This window comes from Eutrigla gurnardus (genome assembly GCF_963514095.1).
Source record: "Eutrigla gurnardus genome assembly, chromosome: 19".
In the NCBI taxonomy this organism is placed as follows: domain Eukaryota; kingdom Metazoa; phylum Chordata; class Actinopteri; order Perciformes; family Triglidae; genus Eutrigla; species Eutrigla gurnardus.
The window spans coordinates 22,350,579-22,366,870 of record NC_139930.1 but is presented as its reverse complement, the minus strand read 5'-3'; the positions used below and the strand labels follow the sequence as shown (position 1 = coordinate 22,366,870).

General features: G+C 43.8%; 2 protein-coding genes across 3 annotated transcripts; one reads left to right on the top strand and one right to left on the bottom strand.

Annotated features, from left to right (window-relative positions):
* The first annotated feature begins 325 nt into the window (after nucleotides 1-325).
* Nucleotides 326-6,986, top strand: LOC311030034 (non-selective voltage-gated ion channel VDAC2). 2 transcript variants are annotated; one of them, XM_084035545.1, is made up of 9 exons: nucleotides 326-463; nucleotides 2,522-2,592; nucleotides 2,711-2,760; nucleotides 4,130-4,282; nucleotides 4,360-4,412; nucleotides 4,714-4,935; nucleotides 5,290-5,440; nucleotides 5,524-5,602; nucleotides 5,639-5,685. In XM_084035545.1, the coding sequence occupies exons 2-9, from the start codon at nucleotides 2,526-2,528 to the stop codon at nucleotides 5,668-5,670; spliced, it is 807 nt and encodes a 268-aa protein (XP_083891671.1). In that variant the 5' UTR covers nucleotides 326-463; nucleotides 2,522-2,525; the 3' UTR covers nucleotides 5,671-5,685. The 2 variants fall into 2 exon arrangements, with proteins under 2 accessions (XP_083891671.1, XP_083891670.1); XM_084035544.1 differs by lacking the exon at nucleotides 5,639-5,685 and adding an exon at nucleotides 5,860-6,986 and having other exon boundaries at nucleotides 328-463; nucleotides 5,524-5,581.
* A 496-nt stretch (nucleotides 6,987-7,482) lies between these two features.
* On the bottom strand, nucleotides 7,483-15,763 carry tor4aa (torsin family 4, member Aa). The gene is made up of 3 exons (XM_084035530.1): nucleotides 14,344-15,763; nucleotides 11,495-11,962; nucleotides 7,483-10,019 (listed from the first exon to the last, which is right to left on the bottom strand). Exons 1-3 carry the CDS (start codon nucleotides 14,347-14,349, stop codon nucleotides 9,159-9,161), a joined length of 1,335 nt encoding a protein of 444 aa, XP_083891656.1. The 5' UTR covers nucleotides 14,350-15,763; the 3' UTR covers nucleotides 7,483-9,158.
* Between the last annotated feature and the right edge of the window lie 529 nt (nucleotides 15,764-16,292).

Sequence of the window (16,292 nt, the reverse complement as noted above, 5' to 3'; positions counted from 1 at the left end):
TAATTTGAACTTTAATAAATTACAAATAAGTGACATCAACGTGACATATTTGCATCAATAATTACATTATAGTAATATAATATATATGAAGGTGAAATGGGACATTATTATTATTAATTATGTAAAATTCCAAGGTAAGCAAATTCAGTGAAGTTATACAGAAGCCAACTATAATGGCCAGTGGCTTAATAAATCAATAAACATTTCTGTATCCTTGATAAACGTTTCTATTTCTCACTCGCGTTAAACTACCTGGATATGATTGCGCTCTGTGGGATTATTCTCTTGCTTTCGTATCGACTCTTTGTTCGCCCCTCTCAGCGACACCGCGCATGCTCGATATGTCTCCTTCAGTGTGCCCTATAGACGTTGCTAAACTAAGCTAACTGTCAATCCGCTGAGCGACATCACGCCAGGGACGGTCCAGGCTCCGCAGACTCCCCTTCCAAAGACCTTAGCATCGGTAAGGACACGAAACAAACCCCAACTAATCCCAAATACAACGCCTAGCTTTATAACGCACGTATAATCATTCATGTTACTCATAACTGCTTTGATAACGGTTCATTTATCGCCAAGGTTAGCCTAGCGCGTTTAGCTCACGGTCGCTCTGTTATGCAATGATGTTTAGCCTTGTAATGCACAGTTTAATCCTTGCTTTGATGAGGTCTTGGCCGTGTAATAGGCCAGATTTCCACATTAGCAACGCATTTGGTAACTTTATTCGCCGGGTTTGCGGCTAACAAACAGGCTGTGGAGGTGTGCGTGTGTGCAGGCAGAATAAATTGAGCAGTAACTAACTAGTTATAACAGTTAGTGTCTATCTGTCGTATCCCTTTTACAGCTAGCTTGTTAGTGCAGCTCGCACAGCTAGCTAGCTAGCAGTCAACTCCCCCATACACACACACACACACACACACACACACACACACACACCTCTTTCACTGACCCATCTGCTGTCCTTTGTCCCGAGTAAAAGACGCAGCAGCGTTCATGTTAATGCAGAAAATGCAGCATTGTTCACGTGGGAACGTATGTGAACCAGCTGTTCACCCAGTGGACTCCCCTCCTCCAGCAGCAGCAGCATCCCCCAAGATGAGGGCCCTTCCTCAGAGCCTTTTGTTCTGGTGCTGGAGCATCTGCTAGCTTAGCTATTTCAAGTCATTCCAGGTATCCTTTAGTTGCTACTCGGGGTTACATTTCTCATCAGGGGTGCTTGATTTATTAGGTGCCCCTATAGCTTCTTTTTTTGAGCCCATTTTCTGTTGAGCATCCCCAGCTGCCTCTAAAGGAACAGCTTGTTCCCTTCTGCTGGAGCTCACCTGCACACTTAGCTGTTTAATTAATTGATAGCTGCTCCATTGTCTGGAGTGGACTTTACATGTTTTTTGTTCATTCGGGATAAGCTTTGCTAGTGATGCACCATCATGGATGACTCAAATGTGACTGTGTCTCCCCTGACGATGTTCATATTAGATTAAATCCAACTTTATCGCCATTGCAGAAGAGATCAGGCAACAAAATGCAGTTTAGCATCGAAACAGAAGTGCAAAAGCAGCAGAGTGCATGGACGTACTATTGTTTAGATTAAAATATAGAAATATAATGTGGGATGAACAGCAAGGGTATATATACAGTAGATTGCATTGTGCAGGAATGGTATAAAATACATAATGCAGGTGTAATTACAAGTAATGGTAATAGCAGGTGTTTCATATACAGGATAAACATTTATTATTGATTAAATTGATTAACTTATTGTGGACAGTAGGCATGGGACAATATTAAAATTTAATGTAAGGATATTATCCCGATAATCATCAAAATAAGCTTAAAACTCTTTAAAATGAATACATTTTCAAGATTAAAGTTGTATATTTATGAGAAAACAAAAACTAAACTTAAATATTCTCTGATTTGATCTGATTATACAGTCATAAATGTGCAAGAAAAACCCTCACTTGCCGTGTATGACGCCTACAGGGGGCGACCTAATCAAATTATACTTTGCAGTCGGATTCAGCTATTAGGGACACACTGGCGATTTTAACTCAATCACCAGATTATCATCAGCATCCGGACTTTGAAGAGACGTTGCTGTGAAATGTCTATTCAGGAGAAAACAACGTACTGATGTGGATGAGGTGAGAGCTTTAGTGCATCAGGAACTAGAACGCAACTGATAGATGATGGATGTCGCTGGTTACATCTACGAGCAGTTCAGATGGGATTTGTGGTCCCGCTGGACACGACGGATCATCACATTAATTGATCCTAAGGGTGGAGATTATGACTTTATAATCTCAGAGAATATTCCAGCATTTAGCCCTCCCCTCCCCTGGGTCCATTTTTTCAACCTATAATGGCCCGAATACGCCGTCGTAGAGATGTCATGTGCTAGATTTATCTCCCGTCTCTACTCTCTGCAGGTAGACGCTCAGATCAACACAATGCCGGTGCAGAAAAGCTTTCTAATGTGTTCATTGACATGTGGCTTAAAAAAACACTCTCTCTCCTCCAGCAAAATGGCTGTCCCTCCTTCATACTCAGACCTGGGCAAGTCTGCCAAGGATATATTCAGCAAGGGCTATGGTGAGTACGTCCTCAGCCAAAGAGTAGATTATTAACTGGTATTAACTAAGATCCGGCCATTAGCTCTCTGGTGTGAAGGTGATAAACTCAAAGTTCACATGTTTTTTAAATCCACCAGGATTTGGAGTCGTGAAACTGGACCTTAAGACCAAATCACAAAGCGGAGTGGTGAGGACACTTCTCTTTTCTTTTTTAACCTGTTGTCATGTTCTCGTTGCTTTCTGCTCCGTCCTTCTCCCTGCTGCAGTCTCTAACCCCCCTCCCCAACCCCCATCACACCAAGACCCCATCCCTGAACCCCGTCACCATGAAGGGTTCCCTGTGCCGAGCGATGTCGAGGCAGACCTGCTTGGCTGATCTTTGTGCTCTGTTCTAAAGAAACGTGACAAACCCACGTTTGTTTTGTGGTCTGCCTTTCTCTCCTAATGCTGCTCTATTTCACCCTGCTGCCCTCTGTCCGGACCGCTCGCTCTAATGTAGATGGTAAGACCTCCGGTGTCAGAGCTGAGAGCTGTTCATTCATGTGATCACCATCACCATCATGTCTTTATGTCGTTTCGTCTTTGTGATAATCATTCACACAGTGTGAATATCAGTGTGCTTCTTTCTAACCTTGGCTTTGTCTAACTTTTCATTTGCTGGTGGAAAATGTCTTTGAGTCAGTTTTATGTTTTATATATTAGCATCGCTATATTTTGCATGGCGACACTGTATCGATACACCCGATACCTTCTGCTGAGGATTTAGAACTCTAGAACCTTTATTTTAGTTCTTCAGATGAGACACGTTTCCTTTTCAAACGTAAAAAACGACCATCAAACACAAACCATCACGTCAGAGGAGCTGGTCATATCGAGACAAAACAGCAACATTAAAAAAGGAAAAGACGACGACGGCCTCATGAAACTAAATTGAATAAGATATTAGATATACTTTAGTGAGTTCTTTGTTACAGCGAAATGTACAACCACACCCCGAAGTTATCACTGTTTTTCTGTCCATCATCGTTTCCTGCATGAATTCACGTTATTCCATTTTATTTATGTGGGATTTAATCATTTTCTAAAATGTTCTTTTGTCTCAGTATTTTCCCTGCTATGTCTTTTTATTATAGTTTTCGTGTGAAGCATCAAATGTTTGACGCTTTTTACTTTTGGACTTAACAACGCTGACGTTATTGGACACAATCCTAAACGCCACCACTGGACTCTAATTCTACTGATATTAAAACCAACTGTGCAGAAATACAGACAATGCAACAGCAAAAATAAGCTGCACAGCACTGACTTAGAATTTAATTTTCATCACATTATAAACCAACAGTTGGAAATAAACTTTTTAATTGAATTAATTAAACTTTTTTAAATTAATGTAGCCTGATCATTATCTGCAGATCTGCAAGGCAATCCATTCTTTTCTTAGAATTTGCATGTGGACATCCTGAATGAAGCTTGGACCGGTCTGGTCCGGCCCTAACGGTAATTATTCTGTGAGTGCGGTGGACTTTGGTGCACTAACAGCGATGTGCTCCCACCAGGAGTTCAACACATCTGGCTCCAGTAACACGGATACGGGGAAGGCCGCAGGAAGCCTGGAGACCAAATACAAGATGAAGGAGCTGGGACTGAGCTTCAACCAGAAGTGGAACACGGACAACACGCTGGCCACCGAGGTCACCGTGGAGGACCAGGTACGGACACTCACTCTATAAAGCTGATTAATCATTGGGTTGTTTGAGTCTAACACGGGTATGTGGTCACTTTACAGCTGACTCAAGGACTGAAGGTTGCCTTGGATACATCTTTCGTACCAAACACGGGGTGAGACGATGTTTATTTGTACGAATCTTTGTGTGATGAAACATTCTGTCATCAGTAAGATACGCAGCACAGTGAAAGAACTAGTTTATCTTCTTTTTTTTTTCATATTAGCAGATATTTTCACTCTTTTTCAAAAGTTCTTTGAAACTTTGTATTAATCTTTTACCACAAATATATAGTTTCATGTTTTGAAAAAGAGGCTCAGTCATTTCCAGCTAACAGCAGCCAGCTGCAGGAAACAGGGTTGACAATAAGAAAGTCAGAGAACCTAACCTTTGACCCCGTAAATCCGTTGTGTCAGTAAGAAGAGTGGGAAGCTGAAGACGGCCTACAAGCGTGACTTCGTGAACCTGGGCTGTGACGTGGACTTCGAGGGTCCCATCATCCACGCCGCTGCCGTGCTGGGCTACGAGGGCTGGCTGGCCGGCTACCAGATGGCCTTCGACACAGCCAAGTCCAAACTGGCCCAGAACAACTTCGCCCTCGGATACAGAGCCGGGGACTTCCAGCTGCACACCAACGTGTGAGTACCGCAGCAGGGTTGTTACATCCGACGTCTATACCAGCCTATAGTGAGACAGGAGTCCTATTTCTAATGAACTGACTATAAGAATGTTGGTCCCATTTAAGAGGAGTGAGGTTGGTTCGTTTAAAGACAACCCTCAAGTTCATCCGTGTAAAAGAAGCTTCCCTGTGCCGTCAGTAGATCCGTGCTCGGTTATTATTCGACACCACGCATCAGTGATGCAGTTTAAGGCGGTAAATATCCTGCTCCGTGCTCCGGTATTGTAGAAACACTGTAGCGCTGCACGAAGAGCTCTAATGACAGCGTTTGTAGGATCTCATCCTGAAGGAAACGTCTCCTCTTCTGTCTCAGCAACGACGGCACCGAGTTCGGCGGCTCCATCTACCAGAAGGTGAACGACGATCTGGAGACGGCGGTGACTCTGGCCTGGACCGCCGGCAGCAATAACACTCGCTTCGGCATCGCCGCCAAATACAAGCTGGACAAAGACACCTCTCTGTCTGTGAGTGCTCGTCGGCGGCGAATCCCCCCCAAAACTGTTCTGCCGTGTTTGTTTTACGTGACGTCGCGTTTTTATCCCCGCAGGCCAAAGTCAACAACGCCAGTCTGATCGGAGTTGGCTACACCCAGAGCCTTCGGCCAGGTAGGCGACACTTTGAACACGGTATCTTTTTGATATGGCTAACTAAGTTGGCACAAGGAGTGCCGGTCCACTGGCAAAACAGGAAATGAAGCAGACTTTATTCCATTTCTGCCAATAGATCCCCCTAAATTCTACACACCGGCCCTTTAAATATAACCAGTCTTCTACTGTATTTGCAATCATTTGTATTCTAATATACCTTATACCAATATTTGGACTTTGACTATGGTGTTCGATTATATTGTTAGTTATTAAAAACGTCTCACGTGTGTCTGCAGGCGTGAAGGTCACCCTCTCAGCCCTGATCGACGGGAAGAACTTCAACGCCGGCGGACACAAAGTGGGGATGGGCTTCGAGCTGGAGGCATAAAAGGAAGGAACAAAGAAGAAGAAGAAGAGAATAAAGTGAACCACATCGACCCTCCTCTCCCCCCTCACACCCAGTCCACCACCATCATGTAGCTTCCCTCTGGACTCGCCCTCACACTTCCTCCCCCATCGTTCACACATTTCACGAGCGTTTCCGACGGCAACAGTCGAGCTGTGGCATCACGCTGAAACGCCCCGAGAGGAGTCGCGAGCTCGTCGATGCTGAAACTGACTGAGGTCATCGAGGTGACATTATTTATTTCTCTGTAGGTCTTTTGGGTGTAAACGCGTAGCTTCTGTGTTCGGTTGTTTCCCGCCTCCCTAAACGCATGTCAGAACGAAGATGAAGAGCTGAACGTTGTTTTTTTTGCTCGGTTTTAAAAAGAAATGGTGCCGTTTCTTTTGAGCACTTTTGGCTGTCGTTGTTTCCATCTGCGGACTATTTAATCCATTTAAATGTTTCCACGTGCTCCGTGAATGTCCACGACGGAAACGTCGAGGCGGTTTGATGAAGGATATTTAAACGTGGAACAGACCATGTTGCGTAACGCTCTCGTGACTTCTGGTAGGTGAAATCAATGCAGTGGAATCTTCTCGCGTAGTTAGTTTGCATTTCTACGACGTTGTTTTCATCTATCCGTCTCAGCTCGGCAGCCACGAAGAAAGTGAAGGCGGGTAACGTTTCGCGAGGCGTGCCGGCGGTTTCCATGTGTTGCTAGGCGACGGCTCTCATTGGCGTCGGTGCTCCCTTCTCCAAAACAACCTACACTCCTCAGATCTGTAAAAAAAAAAAGTGGATTGACCTGCGAGTGTCACAAGATCATGCAAGAGGACGTCGTGTCCCACGTGACATTCCTGTTCCTTTTTTTCACGCATCATGTGTTTTTTTCCCCTCCGATTGTCTCACCATCATTATAAGCTTAATTTTTCTTCGTCACTTAGACACAGTACCTCATTTTTTTTTCCAATGTCAACTAAGGGAATTATGATAATAATAAAAAAGGAAATAAAAAAGAATGTCTGAAATGATTCCTAACTTTTGGCTCTCATTGTTTTTCTTTTTTAGAGGTTTTCAAATTATGTTTTATGACGTCATCGCCCTTAAAAACACCCCTCAATACTGGAATAAAGTGATTCATTGGATTAAATTAGTCTTTTTCCTATTCAAATAATACATTTTCAGCCTGTACTTTTTCCACTTTTACTTGAGTAAAGAACACAAGTATGTGTAAACTGGAAAATGTGTTGGATAGAAGCAGAATATTTCATAAAACTTTGATCTTTTTGTAAATTCAAATTTCTACAAAGACAATGAAGACATGAAAAAATAAAAAATAATTTATTTAAATGTCAACGCTTCTGAATGAGGCTACATCGTCAAGTCTTTAAATGTCACTTTAACTCGGATCTTTACCTTAATCTCAGGTCCTCCTTTCATCAGTTGTCATTTCCAACAAACTCCACCTGCTGAGAAATACTGAGATCAAGATGAAAGCTGGAAAAAAAATGAGAAGTAATAATTCAACGTTTTGGGAAATGCGTTTATTCATGAGAAAATCAACACAGATTTTATAGACGTACACAAAATATAAAGCTACAGCCATCCCAAAATGTCAAGCTATTCGTTTGAGATTTCCCTTTTTCACTGCTGACAAACAAAAAAGTGTTTTATAAGGAAAAATCTCACATCCGTTTTAAATGGCGTCTTTAATCTCAAGGCACTTGTTGCACATTAAAGTTCATATGAGAAACATTTTGACTGTGAAACACCTAAAAACAGGACATCCTCATCAGGACAATAAAATATAGTCTATAAGTCGGAGTTTAATTAATGTCTTTGCATGTGAACGTGTCGTATTTCCACGCAAAACTATTAATGAATACACTTTTCAAGTATTCTCAGACAGAGAGTAGAGATGCAGGAAATATCCATCCTGCTACTTTCCATCTGCAGGTCCAGGGCAGACTCGGTTACTATTCACTGTATTATATATACAGTATAGTATTACACAGTATGTTAAGTCAATTCACGTTGTAGATTATGTAAAAAAATATCTACAGAATCTGCTGACTTGCACCAGCATTGACAAAAGTCAATTGAGTTGAACTTGTCCTAAAATGTGTTGCAACTGCTGCTTTATGAATATCAATAACTTCCCCTTTTACACAAATAAATATTATCTACCATGTACTGTTGTAGTTATGACATATGCAAAGGAGTCAATGGGTCAGATCACACAAATCATAACAGTACATGCACACATTATCTATCGATCTATCAGAAATGGCTAATTAGTGCTAAACAAAGTACAGCAGAGGCTGGTGGGAATGTCCTTAGTTCTGCAAGTATTTGGTCATAAACCAAACTATGGAACTAATTTAAGTTTTGAAATAATCAAAAAGTTGATTGCATTGAGTTCTGATTATCGGTATAATCGTGAAAAAGCTGTCCAGCTCGCGACCATGTAGATAATTAATTTTTTTAAGAACAGACTCACAAAATGTTGCTTCTTTTTTTTTATTCATATATTATTTTTTGTTTATCCTTTATTGATCTTCACTAAAAAAAGATGTCTTCTATCTGTTAAGAATTCTTGACAAAATGTGAGGTAAAGTGATTCCAGTATGTTTTGCTGTCATTTTAACAGCTTGAAGTATTTATTTTGATGATTATCAGGACAATATCGTTAATTATTTTGGGCCAGGATAACAGACATAAAACGTTCATTCTGTCCCACGCCGAGCTGACAAATGTTACGTTACAATCAGACTAAATCCCATTCACATCCATGGTATTTTGTTGGAGGGAGAAATCTAAAAAACAGGTCAAATAAAACTTAAATTATCTGTTTCTTTATGCAGTTTCATGCTCTGTTGTTTGAATATAAAATCGCCTTATAAATAATGTAACCTCTTGCAAAGGAAACTATCAGGTCCAAATATATTGTGTTGTAAAAAGGGAAGAGAAATTTAAAATGTGGGTGAAATGCCCCTTTAAGGGACGCTTGTGTGAGTGGGCGTTTTTTCAAACCTCTTCATAGGATTCACGCCACATTACCACGACAGAGCTGAAGGCATCCTTTTTCTTCACTCTTACAAAACCGCTCTTCAAAGGCGCGTCATTCAAGTTTCACAACCCCACGAGTCACTTCTCGCTTCACCGTTTCTTCATGCTGTCGAGAGCGTCAGGCACTTCCTGCACGCGACCTCACAGCAGGTTGACCTTCGCCACCACCTGTTTGCAGCCCGTCTGCGAGTATTCGTGGCCCCCGACCGCGGGGTAATATTCAATCTCCCCCGCGAGGCGCTCCATGTTGGTACGATCCGGGTAGAACCCCTCTCGAGTCATTTCATCCAGGAAGCACTCCATCACGTGACTTTTCTCCAGAAGGCCCAGGGGCAAGATGTCCGCCTCTCGCCACAGTGGGTGAAGCTTCTCCAGAGTGTCGCGTAATATCGGCGTCAGCTCTTTGACGAGGTGACTCTGACGACTGGCCGCCGTCGTCGCCGCCATGGAAATACTTGAGGAGTTGTGTAGCATATGTTTGGTGATGTGTGCGTGACCCAGGTTGCTCAGGAACAGGTAGATGGCGTTCAGGTACTCGTTGGAGTGCTTGGACGCCACGAGCTGCAGCAGCGCGTCCAGGATCTCGGCGTGCATGTGCTCGGCCTCGTCGAAGATGAAGAGCGGGATCTTCTCCTCCTCCTCGGCTCGCTCGACCATCTCCGAGATGAGAGCGGAGAGGTCGCGGGCGCACTGCAGGGCGTCGGCCTCCTGGGGGCAGCGGTGGAGGACGTAGTAGTGCAGCACCAGCGTCTCCCCGACCACGGAGCGGAAGTGTCCGGCCACGAGGCGTCCCAGGTGGCTCTTGCCCACGCCGCTGGGGCCGTGCAGGGACACCACCAGGGGCTTGTTGTGGACGTAGGTGGACAGGTAGTCCCTCAGGTGGGACAGGAGACCCTCCACCGCTCCCTGCTGCCCGAACACCTCCCTCCTCAGCGTCTTCTCAAACCCCTCCAGGTCGTACCGGAGGACGTGGTCGTCGAGGTTCTCTATGGCGTTGTACACCTGGAAGGAAACGGGAATATTAATCCCACACATCTGCATCATCAGGTTTACCGTTTTCTTCGGTTCTGATTGACGTTTGCTTCATATTTATTTGCATCTTAGGTTTGTTCTGCACTTTGGTCGCCTGCCGTCGTTTTTAAATTCGTTTTACCAATAAAGGTTGACTTGACGTCATCAACGACGCACTCAAAAAATCACACTGACAGTTTTGAGTATGCGAACAAATGACACATTAACCTGCTTAGAATTAATCCAATGACCTGAATCAAAGAGTCTGGTTCTCCCAGGCATGCTGTGCCTCGCCATTCCTGCGAACTGTAATAGGAAACGCACACAGGAATGTTTATGTTGGAACCTGCAAAATAAACTATTGGCAAAGCTGCGAGACGGGCGGATTAACTCACAATGAGCGGTCTGAACGGCGCCTTTGATTAGGTAATGATGTGTGACTCACCTGTGACTCAGAAGTATTCCTGGTGACACGGACATGACCGGGCTTGTGCACAGTTCAGTTCAGTCAGTTAGTTCAGTCTATATTTACACCCAGGAGTTTATGGTACAAACAAAGAAATTACAAGTAGAGTAGAAGGGACGTTCTCATTGGAATCAACGCAGCAGGGCCGCCAGAACGGCGGCCATTTTTATGTGTGCCATTGTAGGAACAGCAGCAGCGTTTAACGGTCACTCCACAGCAGGACAAACTACCTAGCTAACAAGCGACCTAGCTAACAAGCAACCTAGCTAACAAACTACCTAGCTAACAAGCGACCTAGCTAACAAACTACCTAGCTAACAAGCGACCCAGCTAACAAGCGACCCAGCTAACTAGCCAGACATCCGTCTCTCTCTTCCCGGTGAGCATCACCTTCCAGTCCCACTGAAGTGTGTTGTTGATGTGGTTAAACCACCATCAAGGTTTTATTTTGTACTTGTCAAAGTACCACGGACTGAAAACAGTTGGATAGCTGATAGCAATTCGATGGTGGCCCAATTCAGTAGCCGCATGGAACCGGCCAACTGGACCACAAAGTCTTCCGAAGGATGCGGCCGCTGAATTGGAACACCATCGAACTAAAATCAGCTATCCAACTTCAGTGGTACTACAAAAGAAGATGGTGATGGTCTTTAGGCCGAACTGAGTGGAATCCGGTCTACAGACGATGTCTGGGTCACTAGCTGTTCCTGCCCCCAGCTGTCACCGAGCAACCAGCTGCAGTTGACAAGAAAGAACATAGAAGAGGTCATTTTGATGATTTGGGGTCATGAAGGATCCATCAGTTGGATCCTCTGTATGAGGAAAAGAAGACCATGTTTCTGGGCTCGTTCGAAGGAGTCGCAGCCTCTTGAAATGGCGCCTCAGAATGACGCGGCCTCTGACTTGTGACACTGCTAATGTTGTATTTCTATGGGAGCGACTCATCCCTCATCACCTCTCATGTCTCGGCAGACCTCGTGTTTGTATTTGGCTCCTTTACCTGGATGAAGACGATGGCACAGAGCAGGTACAGGCAGTATTTGGCACGGCTGTGATCCTGCTTCGGCGGGGCTCGCCGCCGCCCACGGTTGGGGAACAACACCCGTTTCCTCCTCCTCCTCTTCTTCTTTTGAGGGACGGTGGAAGACGACAGGGCGGAGAAGGTGTTGGGGGTGAGTGCGTCGAAGGTGAAGATTTTGGGGCTGGTCCTCGCCGGCACCCCCGTGAAAGATCCGCCCTCTCCGAGCCCCTGCAGGGCCATCTCCTGCCGCCGCTTCTTTATGGCCTGGTACTTCTGTTTGATGCGTATGACGGCGCGCAGAGACGAGGAGAAGCTGGACAGACTGGGGACTGGACTGTTCCGGTGCTTCTCATGTCTGTCTCCTTCTCCCTCCACCTCTTCATCCAACTCTCCCTCGACTTCCCCCTCCGTCTGAGAGGCCGAGGTGCTGCTGTCCTGGTCGCTCATCTGCAGAGAGAAAGCAGCTTTAGTCAGGATTCTGTGTTCACAACGGATCATGACGCCGTGAATGAGAAAGGAGTCGTGAATCGTGAATCATTCCAGTCGTTCTCTACATTTTTTTTTGTTTAAATGTGTGCATCAGACTTGTTGAAGTGAAGAATCGAACCTGTGAAACGCAGCCGACTGGGAATATTCTACCTGGACGAAAGCACGAGGAATGCAGTGAAGTTGTTAATAAACGTATCACTTTGTGTTAACGGAGTTAATTCAAGAGTTGAAACCGTGTGTTCAAGAAGCTAATTGGATATTTGTAACCATAGTAACCCACAGAACATGAGTCAGAGCAGGCTTTGACGGAACGAGGACTAAAAGGACTAAAAGGGAAAAAAATGGAACGAATCGATTGTTTGAACGGACTTGAAAGAACTGTTTCTCTAAACTGAAGGGTTTCCTCCTCATTAAGTCACATAGAGACTGAAATAATGAGGTTTCTGATACCAGCTTCTTTAGGACTGGATCAGGAAGAGGGGCTCAGTCATCCGGAGAGAACGCCGGTGATTCGACATTTGATCAGGATCCTCCTGGATGCCTCCCTTTGGAGGTTTTCCAGACCAGCTGGTAAGAGGCCCAGGGGTAGACCCAGAAGCCCACTGGAAGGATTACATATCTAGTCTGACCTGGAAACGCCTGGAGGTCCACCCAGGAAGAACTGGGAACATCGGGAAAACGCTGCTTGGTGTTGTTTTAATTTGATCATTTTTACACTTAGCGCATGTTACTGTGTGTGTGTGTGTGTGTGTGTCTGTGTGTGTGTGTGTGTGTGTGTGTGTGTGTCTGTGTGTGTGTCTGTGTTTGTCTGTGTGTGTGTGTGTGAGAGACGCTACTAAACCTGGAGAACCAGTTGGTAATTTGGTTTCACCCCACAGGTACTACTTTCTCTCAGGTATTGTACTTATATTATAAAGCTTTAGTTGCTTTGCAAATTTAGATTATGAAGACAAAATATAAATCAACTAATAAATTGTGATATTTTTATAAATATTATTATATAAATTACCCAGCATTATAGAAAGTAATTAAGACGAGCTCCACGTTTACCAACATTAATGCATCAATAATTAACAATAATATTCTGCAGAACAAATACATTTAATTTTGGTTCTTTAATTTTAATGCTAATATGTATGTACTTTTACAAACTACCTTCCTTCTTCTGTTTTTAAGTGTCTCCACATCAGCTGCAGTGTCACCACACAGGTTTTCCGTAAAAAGGAAAAACCCAGACTGATATTAAATTGCTTAATCATGCTTTCAGCTACAGGAAAACATTTTGTTGCATCTACTTCCTCTTGTCTGACGGGGCTCGGATAGAGTAAACTTACAGCAGCAGATTCATGACTCGAACGTGGCGGTGATGCAAACAGGATGACTGTGCAGCTGCAGTGGATTCTGGGTTAGTTTCAAAACGGAGAGCTGATAAGTTATCTTTACAGATCGCATATTCTTTGTGATAGCATCGGTAACGTTTTTTTTGCTTCATCTGTTGTGATCAGACTCGACGTGTCACTTGTGCTTTTAATCTGATCAGTTTTCTGCTACACGACAGTTTTCCAGGAATGGAGCTGATATTCAAAGTGATACTCTGGAAACGTCCCTGCAGAAAGGAGGAAGTGCAAAACATCTAGGAGCAGGCCCTCGCTGCATCACAACGCCGCCCGTGGAAAGGTAGCTTCGTGTCAGCTTTAACATGCATCACTAGAAGGCATTACATCAGCTTTTAAAGTAAGCTGCGGTTGCACACTTGCATTTCTGACTTAAAGCTTAAAGAGTGGAGTTGGCTTAACTTCAAATAATTCATTTTGGTGCATTAAAGCATGCAGAGAAAAGGAGGAACTATCAGTCACACCCACTACATGCAAATTAACACAATCAATACTCCAGTGAATCATCAAATCATGGGAAATGCGTCTCTATACCTGGCACAGCAGGAAGGAAGGACAGCATGGATAATAAAAAGGACAGCATGTGACTGACCAGAGCATTATTAAAGGACCAAACCTCTTTACTTTAGCACTAAAGAATTCAGCTCACAGGGGTGAGACAGTATCAGTAGCCTTTTCATGCTCGGACCTGAGGGGGCCGGCCGCATACCAAACATTTCACTGCTCTTTGATGATGTTTGCACTGTTCAAAAAAAAAAAAAACACCTTTTTGTGAGCTTTTCTTTCCCCCCCGAGGTGTTTGAGCTGCAGAAACATGCAGATACTTAAAGATGAAACGCAAGAAAGAAGAAAAGAAAACAGGTTGTACATTAGCAGCTCTCTTTAAAGGGGCTTTTACAGTCAGAAAGGTGCAAAGAGACAGTAAAATCATGCAAGTTTTCTTACCTCCATTGTGGCTCAAAAGTTCCTGAAGAGAAGTGACTTTAGTCCATAGTATGTTGTTTTCTAGTGGAGAGCAGAAAGCAGAGATCAGCCCCACACAGCTCGAGTCAGGAAGAGACCTCCTCTCCGACTATCTTACCTCCAAATCCTGTTTTCAACCATCGGCTGGCTCCTCCTCTTTCTTCCTCTTTTATTCTCTCATTCTTCTTTTCACTTTGTGCTCGGACACACAACACCACACTGGCTTCATTCAGCAGCTCAACAACCGAATTCAAGCTTGTTTTATTCATTCGACACATGTTTATTTAAATTAAATTAAATAAAAGCACAAGAACAGGTTATTTTCCCAGATCTGGTTTTAGCAAAGTGTATTTAGAATTTGGTTCATTGATAAGATGTCAAATACTATAACATTGCTGTTTGTCTGAGTAGTAATATTTTGTTTATTTATGCAGGAAAACATGATAAATTAATAACTTATTAGCATGTTTTACGAATGTAGGTCAGCACAATTGTGAGGTACTTGTACTTTGCGTATTTCCACTTTATGCTACTATCTCCTTCACTGTAGCTTAAGTTACTTTGCAGAACTTGCAGATTTCACGTACAAAACATACGATCGGTTTATGAACTACGGTGCGTTGGTGAAGGTTAAACAGACCTACGGTTTTGAAGCCTCAAGCTCTGCATTTTGGTTGCCATTGAGGAATTTTCGCAACCAGTGAAAGGAAGTGACCATATTTGGACTGTGGAGGAGCGACGGGTGGATCTGACGAACAAACGACAGAGCGGCAACCCGAGCAGCAACCTTACTGGATTTGGATCCATCTGGATTCTGGTTTAAAGCTGCCAACAAAGCCAGCTTCATAATCTAAGGTCAACATTACAGCTCAGTGTTAGTCATGTTAGCAGCTAACTGCATCGGTAGCGACCCGTCAATCACAAGGTAGCCCCGCCCTAAAGCATCCCCTGCTTTCTGGTCTGTCTGACTCCTTTGGTTCTGGGAAATTTTCAGAACAAACCAATGAATTGATTATGAAAGTGACAGCTTGTAGCGGCTCGTGTGGGCGTAGAGGCCACATTTAAAATACTGTACTTTGGGATATAAATAGAAAATGGAAAAAGGGTGGCAAATTTGCATGCTGCATCATTTGCCTCCAACTAAATGCGTAAAAATAAATAGGTTATACAACGCATCCAGCCAACCAGGCGGCAGAGCATTTGGTTTTAAGAGACGGAAACTCACAGCTGTGAGAACGGCAGTGGAGATAACGTGAACAGGAAGTCATCAGAGTCCAGAAGGCAGAGCAGGAAGCCTCATCGTTGTGCAGCTACATTAAGCCGATGTACACAGTTTACTTTCAGCAAGCTGCTGAAGGTAAACTGTTAATGTTGCAAGCAGGAAGAGGAGCGATTCGTCATACGTGAGGGCGTTTGTCCAGATGTGGCGGTCAGCTCCTGCAGCAGCCGGCCGGACGGACGTGAGCCCCACTTTGACGAGCACGCTTATTTTATGTTTTAGCATTAAAAATGTGTTTCTCGTGGTGCTTCACTGCAATCGACTTCCAGAAAACTATTTATTGATTGTTGGAGACAGAAACAACAAAAGAAAACTGAAAGGTCAAAATAAAAAAATATGGAAAAACATTTCCTCACGGATTGAAAATGTGCTGTTCAGTGTCTTTGTTAACCAGCCAACACACACACAGAGGGCGGGAAAGAAACGCAACTAAAAATCTAGTGACGGCTGCTGTCAGATCTTAACTCCAGCTCCTCTCCGAGCTGGGAGACATTTGTTTTCTCACCAATAAGTCAATAAGAAGAGTGATTCCACATTCATATCTGTCAGTTAGATACGAAGGGACACCAGTTAGCTTAGCATAAAGATAATAAACATAATGGGAGACAGTAACAGGCAGGTTAGCTGATTCCAGTCTTTATGCCAAGCTAAG